Source organism: Cenococcum geophilum (genome assembly GCF_001692895.1).
Source record: "Cenococcum geophilum 1.58 unplaced genomic scaffold K441scaffold_5, whole genome shotgun sequence".
Lineage (NCBI taxonomy): Eukaryota > Fungi > Ascomycota > Dothideomycetes > Gloniales > Gloniaceae > Cenococcum > Cenococcum geophilum.
The window spans coordinates 1,985,744-2,005,343 of NW_027137563.1; the positions used below are offsets into that span (position 1 = coordinate 1,985,744).

Below are 19,600 nucleotides of genomic sequence, written 5' to 3' on the forward strand. Positions count from 1 at the left end.
AATTTAAGGCTAGAACTAGTCCTAAGCCCTATAACCGCAAATATACGTTATAAATATATATTAAACAATAAACGCGTACTAAACAATAAATACACATTACGAACGTGTACTAAACGACAATCCCTATACTAATAACACTTCCCTCCCTCTAAAAATATGGCTACGCCTACCTTAAATAACTAGAAAGACTTCTTACTACTAAGGGTAGCTAAGTACGTAAAACTTATTAATAAAGATTGGGACGAATTCGCCTTTAATATAATAACTTATACCGCAAAATAAGTTAACGGCTTTCTCCTATACTATATTATATTCTACTAAAATAAATACTACGCCAACTTATAACTATAGGAGTATTTTAGGGAAGATTTTATAGGATAGACTACTAATACCTAGGCACTTGGCAATGTTAATATTGTTTAAAACTTTTAAGACTTCCTCTATAGGAATAGGGTATATATTACTAAGAATAATAACCTAATTACTAGTAATATTTAGGCCGTTATTACTAATATAGAAGAACTAATATAGACGGAAGCTAAGATTATACATTAACTACGGAAACCTAAAAACAACCTATATTCTTTAGAAGGCAACTTTAATTTATATTAAAACCCCTAGAACGCTAACTCTCTACCTAAAGCTACTCTCCTACCTAGAGGTACTCTTTTACTTAGAGTTGCTCCGCCTCTACCTCCTTTACTCTAGCTAACCGGTAAGCCTTTACTATAAGAAGTTATAAATCTAATAAAGGTATATTTAGACGAAGAGAAGAAGTTTGGAGAAGAACTATACAATATACTTAGAGTAAAACTATAGGTTTTTTATAACTGTTGTAATAAGGTTAGAATTTAACACCACTAGTACTATTACGCTTTCTCTATTATATTAAAGGGACGGGCGGTAATATTCTATTATAACTATATTACGGGTAAAAACTATAACTTTAATATAATGCTTTAGCTTACTAAAGCCCACTTTAAGACTAATAAGAATCGCTAACTTTATATATCTAAATAGCGGGAGACTATATTTTAGAGAGTTATTACTTCTAACCTAATAAAGACTTATTTAGAGTGCCTTTAACTACTCTTTAATAAACTCTAGAAAATCTAATATAGCCTTACTAAAACTTACTAAAATAAGAACAGCCTAAGGGACTAGGTTATCTTAGCATGCCGTGGCGTTCCTAAGTATAACTTAGCGCTATATAAACCTATAAATACGTTTAAAGAAGTATATGCTAAGCTACGCTCTGCCGTAGGTACTATAATATAAATATAAGAATCTTAATAGTTCTATACTAAAAACCCTACCTAACTAAGTATTCCTAATTAATATAATTATAACTAGACTAATTAAATATATAGTAGCCGCGGTAGGAAATATAAAAGAGGGTATAATTAACGTTAACTATAAGGTAATTATAGAGGTCCTTATAGAGGTTTATTTTAAAGTAATTGCTAAAAGAAATACTATATTTATAAGAAGCTAAATTACTAGTTAACTAGATACTCCCTTAATAAGCAAAAAGAGGTATATAATAAGTTCCGTCAGAGTATAAAAAATGTTAAAAATTATAAGGTTATTATAGCCTACTTCTAAAGCTTCCTAGTTTAATATAAAGGCGTAGAAGACCTTAAGGGTAAGGTTAATAAGACCAAACAGCTTTTTATAAATATAGAAATTAAGGACTACTTACCTAACTAATACTTTACTAAGTATAGTAAGGTAAATGGCATATAAACTATCGCTATCCTTAATAACTAATCTACGCTCTATTCTATTACGAAGTTAGATATCTTTAATAAGCTAAAGAAGAGCTTTGCGTTTTCCTTTAATAATAGATACTTAGCGAACATCTTTTATAGTATTATGCCGGATACTAAAGCCGCAGGAGTATTTATAGTAGGAGAACCTTAAGTTCGAGCCCTTTAGCAGCTTAATAGCTCTATTTAGATTAACTATTTAACGGCAGGCTAGTATACGATTTGTTTTAGTAAAGGTACTATAATCTCTCTCGGCACAATTAGGGTTTAAACCCCCTTAGGGTATATCAGTTTTTATATTATTCCTACAAACACTCTATTTCTATTTTGCATTAAAGATATAGATAAGTTAGGTATTAGGCTTAACAACCTTAAGAATATACTTATTTAGGAAGATAATTAAGTGCCCATTATACGTAAATAGGGTTACCCCTAGTTACTCCTTTATTAACTAGAAAAGAGTATTGCTTAAAGCTACTTAACTAAGTTGGAATTACGCTAACTATACCGTTATTTTAGCCACCTATCTATTTATTAATTACTTAGGGTTCTTTAATAAGTAGGCTATAAAGTTAAGGTTAAGGTAATTAAGTATCTTATAAAGTATTACTATTACTACTAAATAAACTAGAAGTCCCCTAGCTAATTTAAGTTTACCCTTAAGGATAACTACAACTTTAACTTCTATATTATTATTAACGTTATATATCTTAGCAGCAAGCCAGTACTCTAAGTTATTAACTTCTTAACCTCCTTCTAAGCCGTGTGTTTCTTAAAAGATATATTAGCTAGAAATATATAGGAGACCCTTTAGTTATGCTAGATTAATATCTATTTAGGACCCCCTAATTAAATTGTCTACAATATAAAAAAGAACTTCTTATTTATAGAGTTTCGATAATAGATAAAGGTAATAGCAATTAAGGTTAAGGAGGTCCCTATTAAGGCATATAATAGTATTAAAAAAGTGGAACAATATTATGCGCTATTACGCCGCGTATATAAGATTATCTCTTTAGAACTAAAGGACGCTAGTAAAAAACTTACTTTATAAATAGCTGTTAAAGCTATTAATAATTCCGCTAGCCTAGATAGACTCGTACCTACATTACTAGTCTTTGGCGCCTACTCTTAAATAACTAACAATTCTCTACTATCTCCCTCCATTATATAATAAGCTAAGGCTATTTATAAGGTAATAAAGGAGGTATAATATCTCTATGCTATACGCCAGGTTAACAATATACTAGGAATAAGAAATAGCCTAAATACCTTAACTACGCTCGATCTGCCACTCTAGTTTAAGGTACGCGTATAGCGTAAAAAGGGAGGATAGTTAGGCCCACACTAACTTATTATAATTAATGGTTAAACTTATATTATTTAGATACCTTACGGACCTACTTAATTCCGTTTAACTGTTATTAAGCCTTATTATAAAGATAATAATTCCAAGCCTTTATAAGATGCCCTAGAAAATACCCTAGAAGAGAACTATAATTAATATACTTTAGAAGACAACTATAATTCTAATATAATTATAGTAGATGCGCCATAACTATAATGCGGCAGAGGTCGCCTAAAGGGATCACAAAATCGCCAATATCTTATTAATTTTAAAGAACAATTTGTTGCCGCCATTAAGAATAAAGTTAAGTTATTAATGGCCTTTATAACAGCTAAGGAGAAGGCTAACTTTAAGCTCGTAAAACAACTCCGAAAGGAAGGTTGTATTATAACCTCTAGAGCTCCTTTCTAAGCATCCGATAAGTAGGAGATCGATAGTCTTATTATAAGAGAAGTCTTTAAATTTAAGAAGTATAACCCTACTAAGTTTAATGGAGTTCGCATCTTTAAGTTAAGAATGGTTAATAAGATTAAGGGTAAAGCTACTAACGCCCTATTTAAGAAATTAAGGCTTATTATCTAAGGCTATAACAATAATAGTAAGGAGGTAATTCTTATGTAGTCTCCTATGATTTAACAAGCTAGTTAGTAAGTTATTATTACGCTAGCTCCCTCCTTAATAAAGAATAGAATGGCGGTTTATTTACGAGATATTACTTAAGCCTATACCTAATTAGAGACGTACCTTTAGCACTTAATATTAGCATACCTTTTAGAGTAAATTCGCTACTAGTATCCTAAAGATACGATTATAGTTATACTTAAGCCATTATATAGGATCGCAGAGATAGGAACTTACTAGTGGGCTACCTATAGCAAGCACTATAAAGAGAAGCTTTTAATAACTACTTCTATATTTAATCCCTACTTCCTTATTATAACTACGGGAACTCTATTTAGAATTATCGGCATACAAACTAATAATATAATTATTTTAGGAGACAACCAATTCTTAGCTCTTAAAGAAGACGAGCTAGTAAAGGCAAATCTTATAGTAAAGCCAAAAAAAAGCTTAGTTTAATAACACTATTACTCTTTAACGGATGCATCCTCTCCCTAAATAAGGATTCTATTGCTCTACGCCAGAAGGGTTAAAGTAAGAAGATTAACGTTATTAACGCTAATTCTCTAAAGTAAGGATATATGGAGTAACGCGCTTATAGAGCTTATATTGCTTCTATCTATTAACCTAAGGCTTTATTTAATCTCTCTATTACCGCCTAATACTAGGAACTAACTAAGGATAATATCCTTGCCCTAAATAAGCGTCTTTTCTGGTAAATAAACTATCTTAATTAGGGACTACTCTATATGCCTATTAATCTTCCTATTACTAAGCTCTTTATATTTATTAATAAATCGTTTATAAATAATAAAGATTTTAGCTCCTAGTTAGGATATAAGATTATTATTATAAATAAATTTACTAGAGAGAATAACTTTATAATCCATGGTAATTTTATTTATTAGAGCTTAACTAAGAGTAAGCGCGTTACCTAAAGTATTTTAGCGTTAGAGATATATAGAATAGTTGGCGAAGTTAATATAGTAATTGCAATTAGAACTACCCTAAAGATAATTATAGATTAACTTAAATTTCCTGTTATCCCTATAATTATATATACTAACTTATATTCCCTCTATAAGTATTTAGTTAAGCTTAGTACTACAAAGGAGAAGCGCCTTATAATTAATATTATAGCACTTTAGCAATCCTACGAGCGTTAAGAATTCTTTAAAATTTAATAAATTAATAGCTAAAATAACTCGGTAGATATAATAATAAAGGCAAACCTAAATAAGGCACTAGAGACGTTTATTAATATAAATACTTTACATATATAAGTTAAAGGTTAGGTTAAAAGGGAGTCCCTAAAAANTTCTTAGTTATNTAAGGTNTTAAGATATCNAGGAACTTTAACCGGCGGTTAAAGTTATCTAATTAGTTAGATTCTCTTGCTAAGACTTTTTAAAGTATAACATTCTATAGACCCTAACTTAACTTAGCTAATTAGGATTTTTCATCCCTAGGATAGAAAATTGCTATTAGCTTGCTTATTACTAGCGCCTTAGCGGCCCTCTAAATAAGATATCTACCTATAACTCCTAAGTAAGAAAGCACTACGTGCTAAGAGGCAAATTTTGGGATAGCGAGACTTATATTATAATGGCAATAGTAAGTAAAGAGGATTGATATTTGCTACGCTAGTTAAGCGGTATATATATATATAGATGGCAACTATAAAAGAAGAGTTGCTAGTGTTGGGAATAAAGGCAAGTGGTTACTATATAAGGCAAATTGCCATTATAGGTAGCAAGTTGCCGTTACGTGCGGCAAGTTGCCGTCACGTGTCGCCGCGGCAGTAGCGTGGCGAGGAGCCTTAAGCTCCTTGCCCTCCCTGACATATATAAGAATAATAATCATTATACTATCTACGAACCGTAGCTATATAATATCCCCTTGTGTAACTAACAGTACCTAAAGAGCTTAAATAATTCTTAGTTAAAAATATAATAAAAGAACTTTAGATTATATATATTTAAAACTAAATTAAAAAGTACCTAAAATTAGATTAAAATATATTAGAAACTTAATTAAATTTTATAGCTATATTTAACTCTAAGATACTATTTTATAGGCCTAAAAAAATTATTTAAATTAGAATATATATTAAATATATTCTAAATACGTTCTAAATATATTCTAAATATATTCTAAATATATTTTAAATACGTTCTAAATACGTTCTAAATATATTATAACTAGTTACTTATAATAATTAATTTTAATTAGGAGGTAAGTTGTGTGGTAGAATAAGCGATTTAGGCTCGGTTGACCATACGACTTTGTATTTTGAGCTGGGGCTGCCCCGTACAGGGATTGTGCATTAGCGCTTATGGTAGGCCGACCTTTTAGCGTGGCCTAGCCGACCTGTAACCACTATCGGTGCCAGCACTGAGAACTCCTAGTACCGCCGACCTTTTGCCGGCGGTGACCACGTTCAACTTTTCCGTGACTGCACCCCGCGAAACCATGACACAGGGTTAACAACTTACCGACCTCTCGACACAGACCCTGTAGGGAGCTACATCCTCGGCCGCCACTCACTCCGAGTTACCGTACGACAAGACAATCTATTAAGAACGGCTTCCTAAGCACGAGCCCTCCGCCGCCGGCATGGCTGTTCGGCGACCCTCTGGGCGCAAAGACTTCGAGATTGGGATAATTTGCGCATTACCACCAGAATACGACGCTGTTTCCCTTATCTTTGACGAATTTTGGGATGAAGATGGCGACCCGTACGGGAAAGCGACTGGAGACCACAATTACTACACGACTGGTCGCATTGGCAAGTATAACGTCGTCCTGGCTCTGCTTTCTCACATAGGTAAAACCAACGCTACCAGCGCAGCCCATAGCTTACGGCTAAGCTATAGTGGGCTGTGGCTTGTTCTCCTTGTTGGAATCTGCGGCAGGGTGCCTCGCGTTGGCGCTAAGGAAATCTTGCTAGGCAATGTGGTTATTAGCAAGACTATCGTCCAATATGACTTTAGCAGGCGATATCCTAATGGGTTTATACGGAAAGATACCATTAAGGATAACCTTAGCAAGCCAAATAAGGAGGTCCGGAACTTATTAGTTATGTTTAAGACGGACCGTAGCATAGAACTGCTTTATCGAAGAACTGCGAGCTTCCTTAAAGAGCTCTAGGCAATAGCCGCGAAACGGAGGGGGGGTTGAGGTAAATACAACTACCCTGGGACGGCTGAGGATAAGCTATTTGAATCGAATTATACACACGGTAGGGAGTACCGTAGAACACCCAGCCATGTCTGCGACGAGTCCTTTAACCTATCTTGCGAGGAGGTGGGATGCGATAAAAGGCGCTTGGTGCCAAGGGAACGACTTAAGATAAAACAACAGCTAGAGCCTAATAATATCAACGAAGCATAAAAGCCTGCCATCTATGTCGGGCCTATTGCGTTAGGTGATATAGTTATAAAGTCTAGGGAAGACCGAGATACAATTGCAAGGAAAGAAGGTGTTATTGCATTCGAGATGGAGGCAGTAGGCGTCTGGGAAGAGCTGCCTTGTTGCATTATTATTAAAGGAGTATGCGACTATGCTGACAGTCATAAAAATAAGAAATGGTAGAATTTTGCTGCTGCTACCGCGTCTTCCGTTACAAAGGTTCTTCTAGAACGTCTTATCCAAGAAGACAAACCGTTGGCGCCGGCTATGCGTGACGGTGGGTTCTAAATTTCTTTGAACCTACTAGTAAGATTACAAAATCTAAACTAACACTGCTAGTGCCTTAGAACGAGCTGATGCGTCCAATATGCTCCAAAACAGTATCCTAGGTTATAATATTGCGAGATTATAACAAGGGAACAATATTATAGGACTGCCAGAACCAAATTAGTTAACTATTCTTATAAGCCAACTAGCTTAAGGCCTGCCTCCCCAAATCAAGTATCAAGACCCTGTGATGGTAATTGATGCGCGGAATCGACCTATACCCTTTTTTTTAGACACAATAGGTTCTGTAGAGGTCCGCAAAGACGCTTTATTGCAGCCTTGACGTAGTATAGGGACGCTAACGTATATCTAGCTCTTCACCAAAATTCTAAAGGAGAAGTTTAAAGACCTTGGGTTAGGAAAGATAAAGCGAGGGGAATAGTACCTTAAGGACCACTATTCTGGGCAAATCCTTAATCTTACAAAACCTTGGAAATCGCTTATAAGGGTAGGTCTCCTAGGCTAAAGGAGGTGTATGCTAGTATACTAACTCCAGTAGCCTGGCCAACGCCTTAATATGGCTATGATATTCCGCCGACGGAATATATTATCTATATAATGTCCAGTATACCATTCCAAGAATATTGGTGATCCTAAAATATAAGTAACATAGTAGGTATTCCTAACTGTTATTATATTGGAACTGCTTAACTTAGATATAGTATAGCCATGTATGCGCTTTAACGTATCGCCGTATTAAGGAAATCCAAGAGATACCTGTCCTAGAGGAAGATTCTTAGCCTCAGCCAAGGACAGCAGTCCCTCAAGTAACTCCTAAGGGAAAGCATAAAGTTCTAGCGCCCTTACTAAGACCTAGACCACTAAAACCACAGAATAACGACGACGATATTAGCCGTTATAGCCGTGTGTAGGTTATTGACACTAGTTTCCAGATCCAAAAGGCTGGGAAAGGTAAGATGGTAGCGGGTCTAGCTACGCTAAGCATGCAGGATTTGGGCGATCCCGAACGCCTAGCAGCATATCTTGCAACAGTTTGCGGTCTCCCGGAGGAGGATTGCCTAGTCGCTCTAAGGGAGTGCGAGGCGCAGCTCCTAGCTATAAGGGCCGAATTATCATCGCCTATCAAAATGGGTGACCCAATTAGCTCTGCATTTGGTATTGTCCGTGTCCTCAAAAGCGCCTACGACCTCTACAATGCCTGCACACAGGCCGGAGAAGATTTTCGTACCCTTTCGAAGCATGTGCAAGGCATGATGATTGTTCTCGAAGGAGTCAATTCTGATCTTGTTAAAAATCCTCGGTCCGTCGTCAATCGCGGAGATTACATAGCAAGGAACAAATCAACGCGTCTGAAAAATTTTATCGTGAGCTGCGAGGCTAGCCTAACGAAAGTAGAGGCGTTACTAGCAAAATATCACAGTTTCCAAAGGATCCGTCCTAGCGACTGGGATAGCTTCAAATGGGGGGCTAGTGGAAAAGCCGAAATCGCAAATATTGAAGCCGATCTAATCTTATCGACTCTACTGCTGAACGCATTTATGGCGAAAGAGGGACTTAACGTACTCGACCGAGTTGAGCAAGCGATTTAGTCATTGATAGGACGGTTTGACCGGCTAGGATACGGACAGTAACACTTGTGTCGAACGGAATCTGGATGTCTCAGTTGCCTGTACTCCTCTCCCCCTCATATATATAGCCTCTATTTCTTCATAGATCAATCTTTACACGAGTCCTCCTGTAACCGACTACGGTACCCTACCAAAACACTACCCTGTCTTGTCTCGTGTCACCGTATAAACCTTGACTCGGTCACCGACTCGGTCACCGACTCAGTCAATTACCCACTTATTGTCTACACCTTTCTCATGTATATATATCACTTGATTTCCATAGATTTACAATTAAGTCGCTTATTCAATCCTTCACACTGCAAAGCTTACACCTCCTTTCCTGACCTTATTTTCAGGTCGACAGTTATGAGCCCGGGGTTGTTTCCCACACAGTGATTACCACTTTTGATCAGCTGTTCCTATAGGCTCGTGTCCGGGTACCGCTTGTACTCGTGATCAGGGTGGTTTTGGATAAATCTTATCGCGATAAGGATATCCATTACGTCGTATCGCGATAAGTCTTGGCATACCCCAAATAAATCCCCAGTCGCCTTCTTTTTCTTTATTATCGTATAAAATATAGCTTTAAAAGTAGAATTAGAAATTCTCGACTCTATTAATACCTCTAAATTAAAAATATAAGAGGTTACTTAGCTAGGTGGTTATATATTTTTAATTAAACGTTATTATTAACCCAAGGTACGAGTGGTCTATATTTTCGGGTCCCAGATTTCAAACTTTGCCAAGCCAGCTTTTAATTAGTCTAAAAAAAGCCGCGGGCGGTATCTACCTGCAAAATACACGTGACGAACTTCAAAACATTAAGTTTAACTAAAGCTCTGCAAAAGCTCTGTATTAAGCTCTACCAAAGCCCTGCAAAAGCTCTACACAAAGCTCTACAAAAGCTTTACCAAAAGCTCTACCAAAGGCTTTGCAGCACCTCTGCCTACTTAGTGTACTGGCCACGTAGTAAATGGAGCACGCAGTGCGCAGGGGGGTCCAAGGGGGTCTCCCCCTTGAAGCTCTGCTCAAAGCTCTGCTCGAAGCTTTACTTGAAGCCCTATACGGAGCTCCAAAGCTCTACTAATACGCAGCACTAATATACTAGGAAGTCTCACAATCATCTCGATGAACGCCTCTACAAACACCTCTACGACGGCTCTACAATTGGCTGTATAATCGTCCGTACAAACGGCTCTATAAACGGCTCTACAAACATCTACACGATCGCCCGTACGAACACCCATACGATCGATTAATCAAACATCCATACAATCAATCAATCAGACGCCTATACAATTAATCAGACGCCCGTATAAACGTCTCTACGAGTGTCTATAAACGTCTCCACGAACGTCTACAATCGCCTATACAATCGTCCATACGAACGTCTATACAAACGCCTGCACGAACGTCTACACGAACGCCTGCATAAACGCCTGCACAAACGCCTATATAAAGCTCTGCTCGAAGCTCTATACAAAGTCGTTTATAAGGCCTTTAAAAACAAGCCTAAATACAAGCTCTATTAAAGCTCTACATAAGGCTCTATCAAAGCTCTGCATAGAGCTCTACTAAAGCTCTACAAAAGCTCTGCATAAACCTCCGTACAAAGCTCTATAAAAGCTCTGCACAAACCTCCGTACAAAGCTCTGCAAAAGCTCTACTAAAAGCTCTACTAAAAGCTCTACCAAAGCCTCTACTAAAGCCTCTGCAAGAGCTCTGCCTACGCAATAAATGGAGTACGTAGTGCGCAGGGGGGTCCAAGGGGGTCTCCCCTTAAGCTTAAAGTTCTACTTGGAGCTCTATTTAAAGCCTAATACAGAGCTCTAAAGCTCTACTAATACGCAGTACTAATATACTAGGAAGGTTCTATAATTGGCCATACAAACATCTGTACGATTAATCGCCGTATAATTGTCTCTACAAACGGCTCTATAAACGGCTCTATAAACGTCTACACAATTGCCCATACAAACGCCCGTACAAACACCCATATAATTAATTAATTAAACACCTATACGAACGATTAATTAAACACCCATATAATTAATTAATTAAACACCTATACGAACGATTAATTAAACGTCTATATGATTAACTAATTAAACGTCTATATGATTAACTAATTAAACGTCTATATAATTGCCTATACGATTGTCTCTATAAACGTCTCTATAATTAATCGCCCGTATAAATGTATGCATACCTATTGTAACGTGGCCCGCCTCCACGTCGCCATACGGCCAAAAAGACTGAGAGTGCTTGCGAACTTGTCGCAAGCGCGGCGGGACCTAATATATATACTCTTACACCTATATATAGCTCTATAGAAGCTCTATATAAAGCGCTATATAAAGCTCTACACAAAGCTCTATAAAAGCTCTACTAAACGCTCTACTAAAGCCTCTATAAAAGCTTTGCCTATGTAGTAAATAAAGTATATAGTGCGCAGGGGGGGTCTAAGGAGATCTCCCCCTTAAGCTTAAAACTCTACTTAAAGCTCTACTTAAAGCCTAATACAGAGCTCTAAAGCTTTACTAATATATAGCACTAATATACTAGGAAGGCTCTATAATTATCTATATAAACGGCTTTATAAACGGCTCTATAAATATCTATATAATCGCCTATATAAACGCCTATATAATTGGTTGATTAATTAATTAATTGCCTATATAAACGCCTACATAATTAATTAATTAATTGACTAAACGCCTATACAAATGTCTCTATAAACGGCTCTATAAATAGCTCTATGCATAGCTCTATGCATAGCTCTATAAACGTCCATATAATTAATTAATTAAATGCCTATATAATTGCCTATACAGTTATCTCTATAAATATCTCTATAATTAATCGCCAGAATAAATGGCTGCACGTTTATATATCTATATATCTGCACGTAGCTCTACGCAAGACTCTATATAAAGCTCCGTATAAGGCTCTATTAAAGCTCTACCTAAAGCTTACCCCCTACTATAAAGCATAATGAAGGTATAGGATTTACGAAATAAATCTATACCTATTAGTATATGTTAATTAAGCTCTATACAATACGGCTCTAAATTAAAGCTTTAGGTTAATTAATTAGCTTATTAATTATAAACTTAGGTTAAATTTTTTGTTAGGAGTACTATAAGGGGTGCGGCCGAGTGTAGAATTACATACCAATCGCTTTAAGTTTAGCGTAGATATTCTGCCTACTAATTAACTCCCCTGCATATATAAGGCGGTGAAGCCCTTAGCCTTATATTTTTAGTGTTAATTCTTAATAAATGCGTAAACAACACTATAAAATGCCCTTTTACTACGCCGGCGGCCGCTTATACGGCTTAATTAACACTCCTTATATAATAAAGGCAGCTATAATTACCTTAAGGCTCTTTAAAAAGGATTCTTGGTATAAAATTAAGCGTTAAACTGGGGTTAATTACTCTATATATATTAAGATCTTCTAAAAAGCAGAGGAGGATGCCAGGAATTGCAATTTCTATAATATATTGGCTATACTAAATAGAACTAAGCACCCTAGGCAATAGCTAAAGGTAAAAAATAGTAGTAAGTTGTCTTATAAAATATGGTAAGATATCCTACGCTTTAAAGACTATTTATTTAAAGAAGCTGCAGTACTAGCTATCACTATAGCTAGCCTCCCTTTATAGAAACTGGGCCATAAACCGCTTACCAGATTAACTATTAAGAAGATCACCCATAAGCACTGGGATCCCCTCTATAATAAGCCAATTATATAGGGAATTAGGCCTTATAAGCTAGCTCTTAATATAAATTAAAAAGACCTAAGATTTAAGTACTATTAAACAGACCTAGGGAAATGTTATTTTTATCTGTTTTAATAAGAGCCTTAAGCAGTTTAGGCTAGGCAAATTTAGGGGAGAAAAAGCTAGAGTCTTTAGGCCTTAGGGAGCTGATGCTAATAAGTATATAACTTATACGCGAGCCCCCTATTTCTCCTTCTCTTTTTAGGGTATAATATACTTAGATCCATTTATTCCCCAGCCTTATATTATCTAGGAGCCTAAATCTAATAAGTAGCAGGCTAAATTATAGTGGGAGGTAATTATTAATAATAAGAAGGCTAAAGAAAGGGCTAAGAAGAAGTAGGAGAATATATCTATTCCTAGTACTATAGAATATAATTATATACAGGAGATTAATAATAAGATTGCTAGGGATAATTAGCGTCTTAAGTAGCAGGGGATTAAAAAAGGAAGACGTTATCTCTATAGGCCTAATTAAGAGTATCTATATAAGGTTTTTATAAGAAGAAAAGGTAAAGGGATAAATATAGCTTAGTATACAAACCGCATTCTTAAGCCTCTTCTTTATTCTTACTATATAGCGGTTAAAAAGGCTAATCCTAATAAGGAGGTGTGGTTAATTAAGGATAATATAGCTCTACATAGGTCTGCTTAAAGGAAGCTTTTTTATCTAGCTAAAGAGCTAGGTATTCTCTTTGTAGATTATCCTTTTAATTTACCTAATTTATACCTAATTAAGCGGCGTTTTGGGAGATTAAACTATAAGGTTAATATCTATAATTGCAACAGCGCTTTAAAGGCTGCTAAGAAGGTAGTAAGAGAGTAGTTAAGTAAGATATAGAGGGAGGATAAAGATTTAGGTAATTACATTCTTTATTAGGCCTTAAATAATACCTTTCTATTAGTTACAGAGAAATGTAAATTAAAGGGTAGAAATAACAACTTTACGGCATAAATTTATACTTAGTATAGTGTATTATTATATAAAATTAAATAAGTTATAGTGGTTTAAATGCGGGTGCAGCATTTCGGTGTTCGCACCCCTGCGCTTACGTAATGTAATTCTTTACTCGGCCGCACCCCTTATAACCTTATAATTTTTAACGTTTCTTATACTCTAATAAACTTATTATATACCTTCTTTTGCTTATTAAGGGAGTGTCTAGTTAACTAGCAATTTGGCTTCTTATAAACGTAGCACTTTTTTTAGCAATTATTTTAGAATAAACCTCTATAAGGACCTCCATAATTATTATTCATTTATTGCTTAACGTCTAATACGGATCCTATGCGGCCCACGCAGACTACTCCGTACACAGGGGAAACTTGTAAATTTATAGGAAGAAAAACCCCTGATATGTTAGGGGAGGAAAAACCCTATAAGCCACCTCAGTAGGATAAAAAACCCCGATTTGCCATGTCCGTCCATAGCAGCGGCCCTGCGGGCCTATAGCTACGTCCTATCCTCCTTAGATGTTTGAACTCCTTAGGAACCACTGCTTCCTTCCTTAGCTTATCCAAGCTAGGGTTTACTACGCCCTAGCTAGGCCTTGCCAATTAATTGCTGTATACTTTATGTTCCAAATCTTAACCATCCCCTATATACTATCTCCTGTAGACCATTACCATATACGCCTTGCCTCCCCCCCCTAGAGCCATCAAAGGCGTAAAGGGGATTCATCCATTAACCACTGTAATACCAAGCGCGCGGGATATTGTATATTTTGGGTATCTTTTATGCCTAGGCCCCAGCTAGGCCCTTTCTAAGGGTCACCACTCCGTCAAAAGAAGACAGGGAAAACCGTGGGTCGCAATCCAGGCTGCTAAATACTCGGTAGATGATGGCGAGTAACCACATGCTCCGCGGGCGATCGCCCTAGGGGTTAGGAGGGGCCGTATATTTGCTCGTTCGTTCGTTCGCGTCCGTTCGTTCGTTAATATAAGGTCGTCGATGCTTTCAATTGGGGGTCAGGGGGATGTTATTGAATGCCGTGCATCCATGTTAGATCGTACAGGTGCCCTAGGTAGGAGAACAGCGTAGTAGCCGTTTTGTAGAGGGCCAACAGTAGTGGTTTTCGAGATCTCACCATCTGAAAATTTTTCACCACCGCCCACAACGCACAACCACCACCAGGTCCTGCCCGCACGCTGTGCGACGTCTCTGCGTTGGCTCTGAGTCTGAACTTCGAAGACTTAGGTTCGTAGCCGTCACCACGTACAGGTGCAGAGTCCGTTTTCGACGGCCAGGACCTCCATAATTGCTTTATAGTTAACGTTAATTATACCCTTTACTATATTCCCTACCACGGCTACTATATATTCGGTTAGTCTAGTTATAATTATATTAGTTAGAAACGCTTAGTTAGGTAAAGCTTTTAGTATAAAACTGTTAAGATTTTTATATTTATATTATAGTACCTATAGCGGAGCGTAGCTTAGTATATACTCCTTTAAATATATTTATAGGTTTATATAGCACTAAGTTATACTTAGGAACGCTATAGTAGGCTAAGATAATCTAGTCCCTTAGACTGTTCTTATTTTAGTAAGTTTTAGTAAGGCTATATTGGATTTTTTGGAGTTTATTAAAGAGTAGTTAAAGGCACTCTAAATAAGTCTTTATTGGGTTAAAAGTAATAACTTTCTAAAATATAGTCTCCCGCCATTCGGATATATAAAGTTAGCAATTCTTATTAGTTTTAAAGTAGGCTTTAGTAAGCTAAAGCATTATATTAAAGCTATAGTTTTTACCCGTAATATAGTTATAATAGAATATTACTGCCTATCCCTTTAATATAATAGAGAAAGCGTAGTGGTACTAGTGGTATTAAATTTTAACCTTATTATAACAGTTATAGAAAACCTATAGTTTTACTCCGAGTATATTATATAATTTTCCTTTAAACTTCTTCTCTTTATCTAAATATACCCTTATTAGATTTGTAACTTTTTATAATAAAAGCTTACCAGTTAGCTAAAGTAGAGAAGCTAAAGGTGGCGGAGGTAGAGGAAGAGTACCTTTAGGTAGGAGAGCACCTTTAGGTGGGAGAGCACCTCTAGGTAGAAGAGTAGCGTTTTAGGGTTTTTATTTTAAATTAAAGTTACCTTCTAAAGAATATAGGTTGGTTTTAGGTTTTTATAGTTAACGTATAATCTTAGCTTCTGTTTATACTGGTTCTGTAACCAACTACTAGACCTTGCATATTACCCTATTCACTAGCGTTAGCACTACCCTCGTATACCTCGTATATCTTATATTACCCTATTTCGACTACGTATTAGTCTCCCCTTTTATCTTATTGCCTATACCTTTCTCATGTATATATACCACTTGATTTCCATAGATTTACAATTAAGTTGCTCGTTTAATACCTACACACTATAAAGCTTACAGGTTCTTCTATACTAATAATAACGGCCTAAATATTGCTAGTAATTAGGTTACTATTCTTAGTAATATATACCCTATTCCTACAGAAAAAGTCTTAAAAATCCTAAATAATATTAATATTGCTAAGTGCCTAGGTGTTAGCGGTCTATCCTATAAAATCCTCCCTAAAATATTCCTATAGCTGTAAATTGGCGTAGTATCTACTTTAGTAGAATATAATATGGTATAAGAGAAAGCTATTAACTTATTTTGCAGTATAAGTTATTATATTAAAAGTAAATTCGTCCTAATTTTTATTAATAAGTTTCGCGTATAAAGCTACCCCTAATAGTAAGGAGTCTTCCTAGTCGTTTAAAGTAGGCGTAGCTATGTTTTTAGGGGGAGGGAAGTATTATTAGTGTAGGGATTGTTATTTAGTACGCGTTCGTTATTTAGTACGCGTTTATAACATATATTTGCAATTATAGGGCTTAGGACTAGTTTTAGCCTTAAATCGCAAAGACTTATAAAGCGTGTTATTTTACGTAATAGACGTAAGAATCTATAATCTAGAAAAGGCTTAGGACCAGTTCTAGCCTTTAGATCCTTAGATTTATAAAAGAGTTCTATTTAAGGTTTAAGACTAGTTCTAACCTTAAAAGATAGCTTTCTCTAGTATAAGTAGCACTGGTATAGTAGCTTGTCTCTTCTTAGTAGAATACCTAGCTATTCTATGATATAACAGTAAAGTTAACTACTAATTAGTGTAGGTATTATAAGGTAATATTACGTATCTATAGATTTATAGGTAGTATAATAATTGATATTCTTTTTCTCTCTTCCTTAAGGAAGGGCGAGGAGCTTAAGGCTCCTCGCCACGCTAGTGCCGCGGCGACACGTGATGGCAACTTGCCTCGCATAACGGCAACTTGCCTATATTCCCGACAAAAAGACTTCTAGTTCTAAAACCACTCCGCCTTACTAATAAACTCCTATCCGGGTTTATTACCTACTACTTTATAGCAATAATAACAATTAACTACTATATAGAATTTATACTCTTCTACGTTATAAAGTTATTACCCTCTATACTAGTAATTCTTAAAATACCCTAGCTTAAAAAGTATAACCTAAGGGCAGACTTTCTCGCCCTAGAGCTTAAGTTTAACTCTAATTACTATACCTATAACTGTCTTTTATAGCATATTCCTGACTATAACTTAGTAGTACTACGCGGACGCATTATACGGCTAATGCTTAAATACTATTAGCTAATAGTAAAAGAGGTGCCTAATACTAGTAAGCTAATATACGTAGTAAACTAAGTAGAGATTCTAGAAGACTAGACTACTACCCTATTCTCTAAAAAATAAACACTGCTAGAACTATAAGTCCCCTATATATACCCGTTTAACCTAAATTAGCTAATAAGATACCTAATCTTAAGCTATTTACTATACGTATATACGACCGCACGTATAATAGCTAAGGGCGTTATAGCTAAGACTAAAACCAAAGTAATTAAGACCTCTCCCCTATAACGCCTAACCTTATACTTATCCCCTACGCGTACTATATAGAGCCACCGCCTTATTTCCGCCCCCTTAGGCTAACTAAGCTATACTAGCCTAGCTATAGCACTAGAGAACTAAATACGCCCTAACCTAGATAATATTAGATATATTTATACCGTAAATTTTACCTAGTTCTATAAATAAAAAGACGTAAAGGTAATAAGGATCTATATAGCGGAGCTAGTAAAACTAGTTAAATAAAAAGAGCATTAATAGCTGCTTAAAGAGCTGCCTATAGGCCTAATAGAAGTACCAACCCTATTAAAAAGGTCTTTCCGCTAGCTAGTAAAAGGCGACTATATAATAGATAAAGCCCGTAAAGCGCTACCCCCTTATTTTTATAACTTTCTTAAAATAAACCTAAAAATAAAGTCTAAGTTTTTATGCCAAAAGATAGTTAATACTAATATTAAGAAATTTCTAAAAGGTAAACTAGGATTAACCTACAAAGACATTTTATAATACTTACTAAAAGAGTTTCGCGAATATATTAAACACTTCTTCCCTAAAAACGTAGATAAGCTACCCCCTTACCAATTATAGGACTATAAAATTAAGATTATACCTAGAAAGTAGGCCCTATATTATAAAAATAGACTACTCTTACCTACTAAACTTAGTTATATAAAGAAGTGGATTAACGAGATACTAGATAAGGGTTTTATCCGCGAATTAATCTTACTAGCCATTATATTACTCCTCCTTACTACGAAACCTAGTAGTAGTATATAAATCTACTATAACTACTAAGGCCTAAATATAGTTACTATTAAGAATCGGTATCTATTGCTACTAGTCCACGAGATACTTAACGCACTTTATAGTGCTAAGTACTTTACTAAGCTTAATATAATTACTACGTTTAACCAGATCCGGATTACGGAAGGCTATAAGTAGCTTATAGCATTTATTACCTAGTTTAGGCTCTATAAAATATTAATTATACTATTTAGTCTCTATAACGCACCCGCTATATTTTAAAACTATATTAACTATATTCTACACAATGCCCTTAATAACTACTATACTGCGTATCTTAATAATATCCTTATCTTTTTAAAAACACGCGCTAAGTATATAAAATATATAAATAAAATTATCTAAAGACTTGGTAATGCTGGACTCTAGATTAATATTAATAAGTTTAAGTTTTATACTACTAAAATAAAATACCTTAGCTTAATTATCTTAACTAATAGCATATCTATAAACCCTAAGAAGGTATAGGCCTTATAGGAATAGAAGGACCCGACATTAGTTAAAAAAAACTATAGTAATTTCTTAGCTTTACGAACTTCTACTAATAATTCATCTAAGGCTACTCTAAGGTAGTTAAGCCTATAACTAGGCTACTAAAGAAGAGCATTAGCTAGTTATAGGGCCCTAACTAAACATAGGCGTTCTAGACCCTAAAAACAGCGTTTACTACAGCACCGGTCCTAGCATATTATAACTATATAAAGAAGATTATAGTAGAAACAGACGCCTTAAACTAGGTTTTAGGTAGAGTACTCTATTAAGCCAACGAAAGTAATAAGCTTAAGCTAGTTATATTCTTCTCTGCTAAGTACTTAGCCCCTAAATATAATTATAAAATATACAATAAGGAGCTTTTAGCAATTATTAAGGCACTAAAAGAATGGCGCCCTAAACTATAAGGAACTAAGTAGCCGTTTAAAATTATTACGGACTATAAGAACCTCTAAACCTTTATAATAACGAAATAATTAAACTAGTGCTAAGTCTGCTAGGCTAAGTTCCTTTCCTAATTTAACTTTATTATTACCTATAGGCCCAGCACTAAAGCTATAATCTTAGATACTC

The 19,600-nt window shown here is 35.5% G+C and overlaps 2 protein-coding genes across 2 annotated transcripts; both read left to right on the top strand.

Moving 5' to 3' along the window:
- Positions 1–6,354: 6,354 nt before the first annotated feature.
- Positions 6,355–7,437, top strand: K441DRAFT_703073 (purine and uridine phosphorylase; the record flags this gene model as incomplete). The annotated part of the gene is made up of 4 exons (XM_067653446.1): positions 6,355–6,835; positions 6,920–7,044; positions 7,135–7,290; positions 7,333–7,437. The coding sequence occupies 4 exons, from the start codon at positions 6,355–6,357 to the stop codon at positions 7,435–7,437; spliced, it is 867 nt and encodes a 288-aa protein (XP_067508517.1).
- A 1,107-nt stretch (positions 7,438–8,544) lies between these two features.
- K441DRAFT_653430 (uncharacterized protein) lies at positions 8,545–9,187 on the top strand. Its single transcript, XM_067647542.1, has one exon. It carries the CDS (start codon positions 8,565–8,567, stop codon positions 9,024–9,026), a length of 462 nt encoding a protein of 153 aa, XP_067508518.1. The 5' UTR covers positions 8,545–8,564; the 3' UTR covers positions 9,027–9,187.
- Positions 9,188–19,600: the final 10,413 nt, after the last annotated feature.

Coding starts and splice junctions, on each gene's coding strand:
- K441DRAFT_653430 (XM_067647542.1), top strand. CDS start 8,565: ATGGGTGACCCAATTAGCTCTGCATTTGGTATTGTCCGTGTCCTCAAA.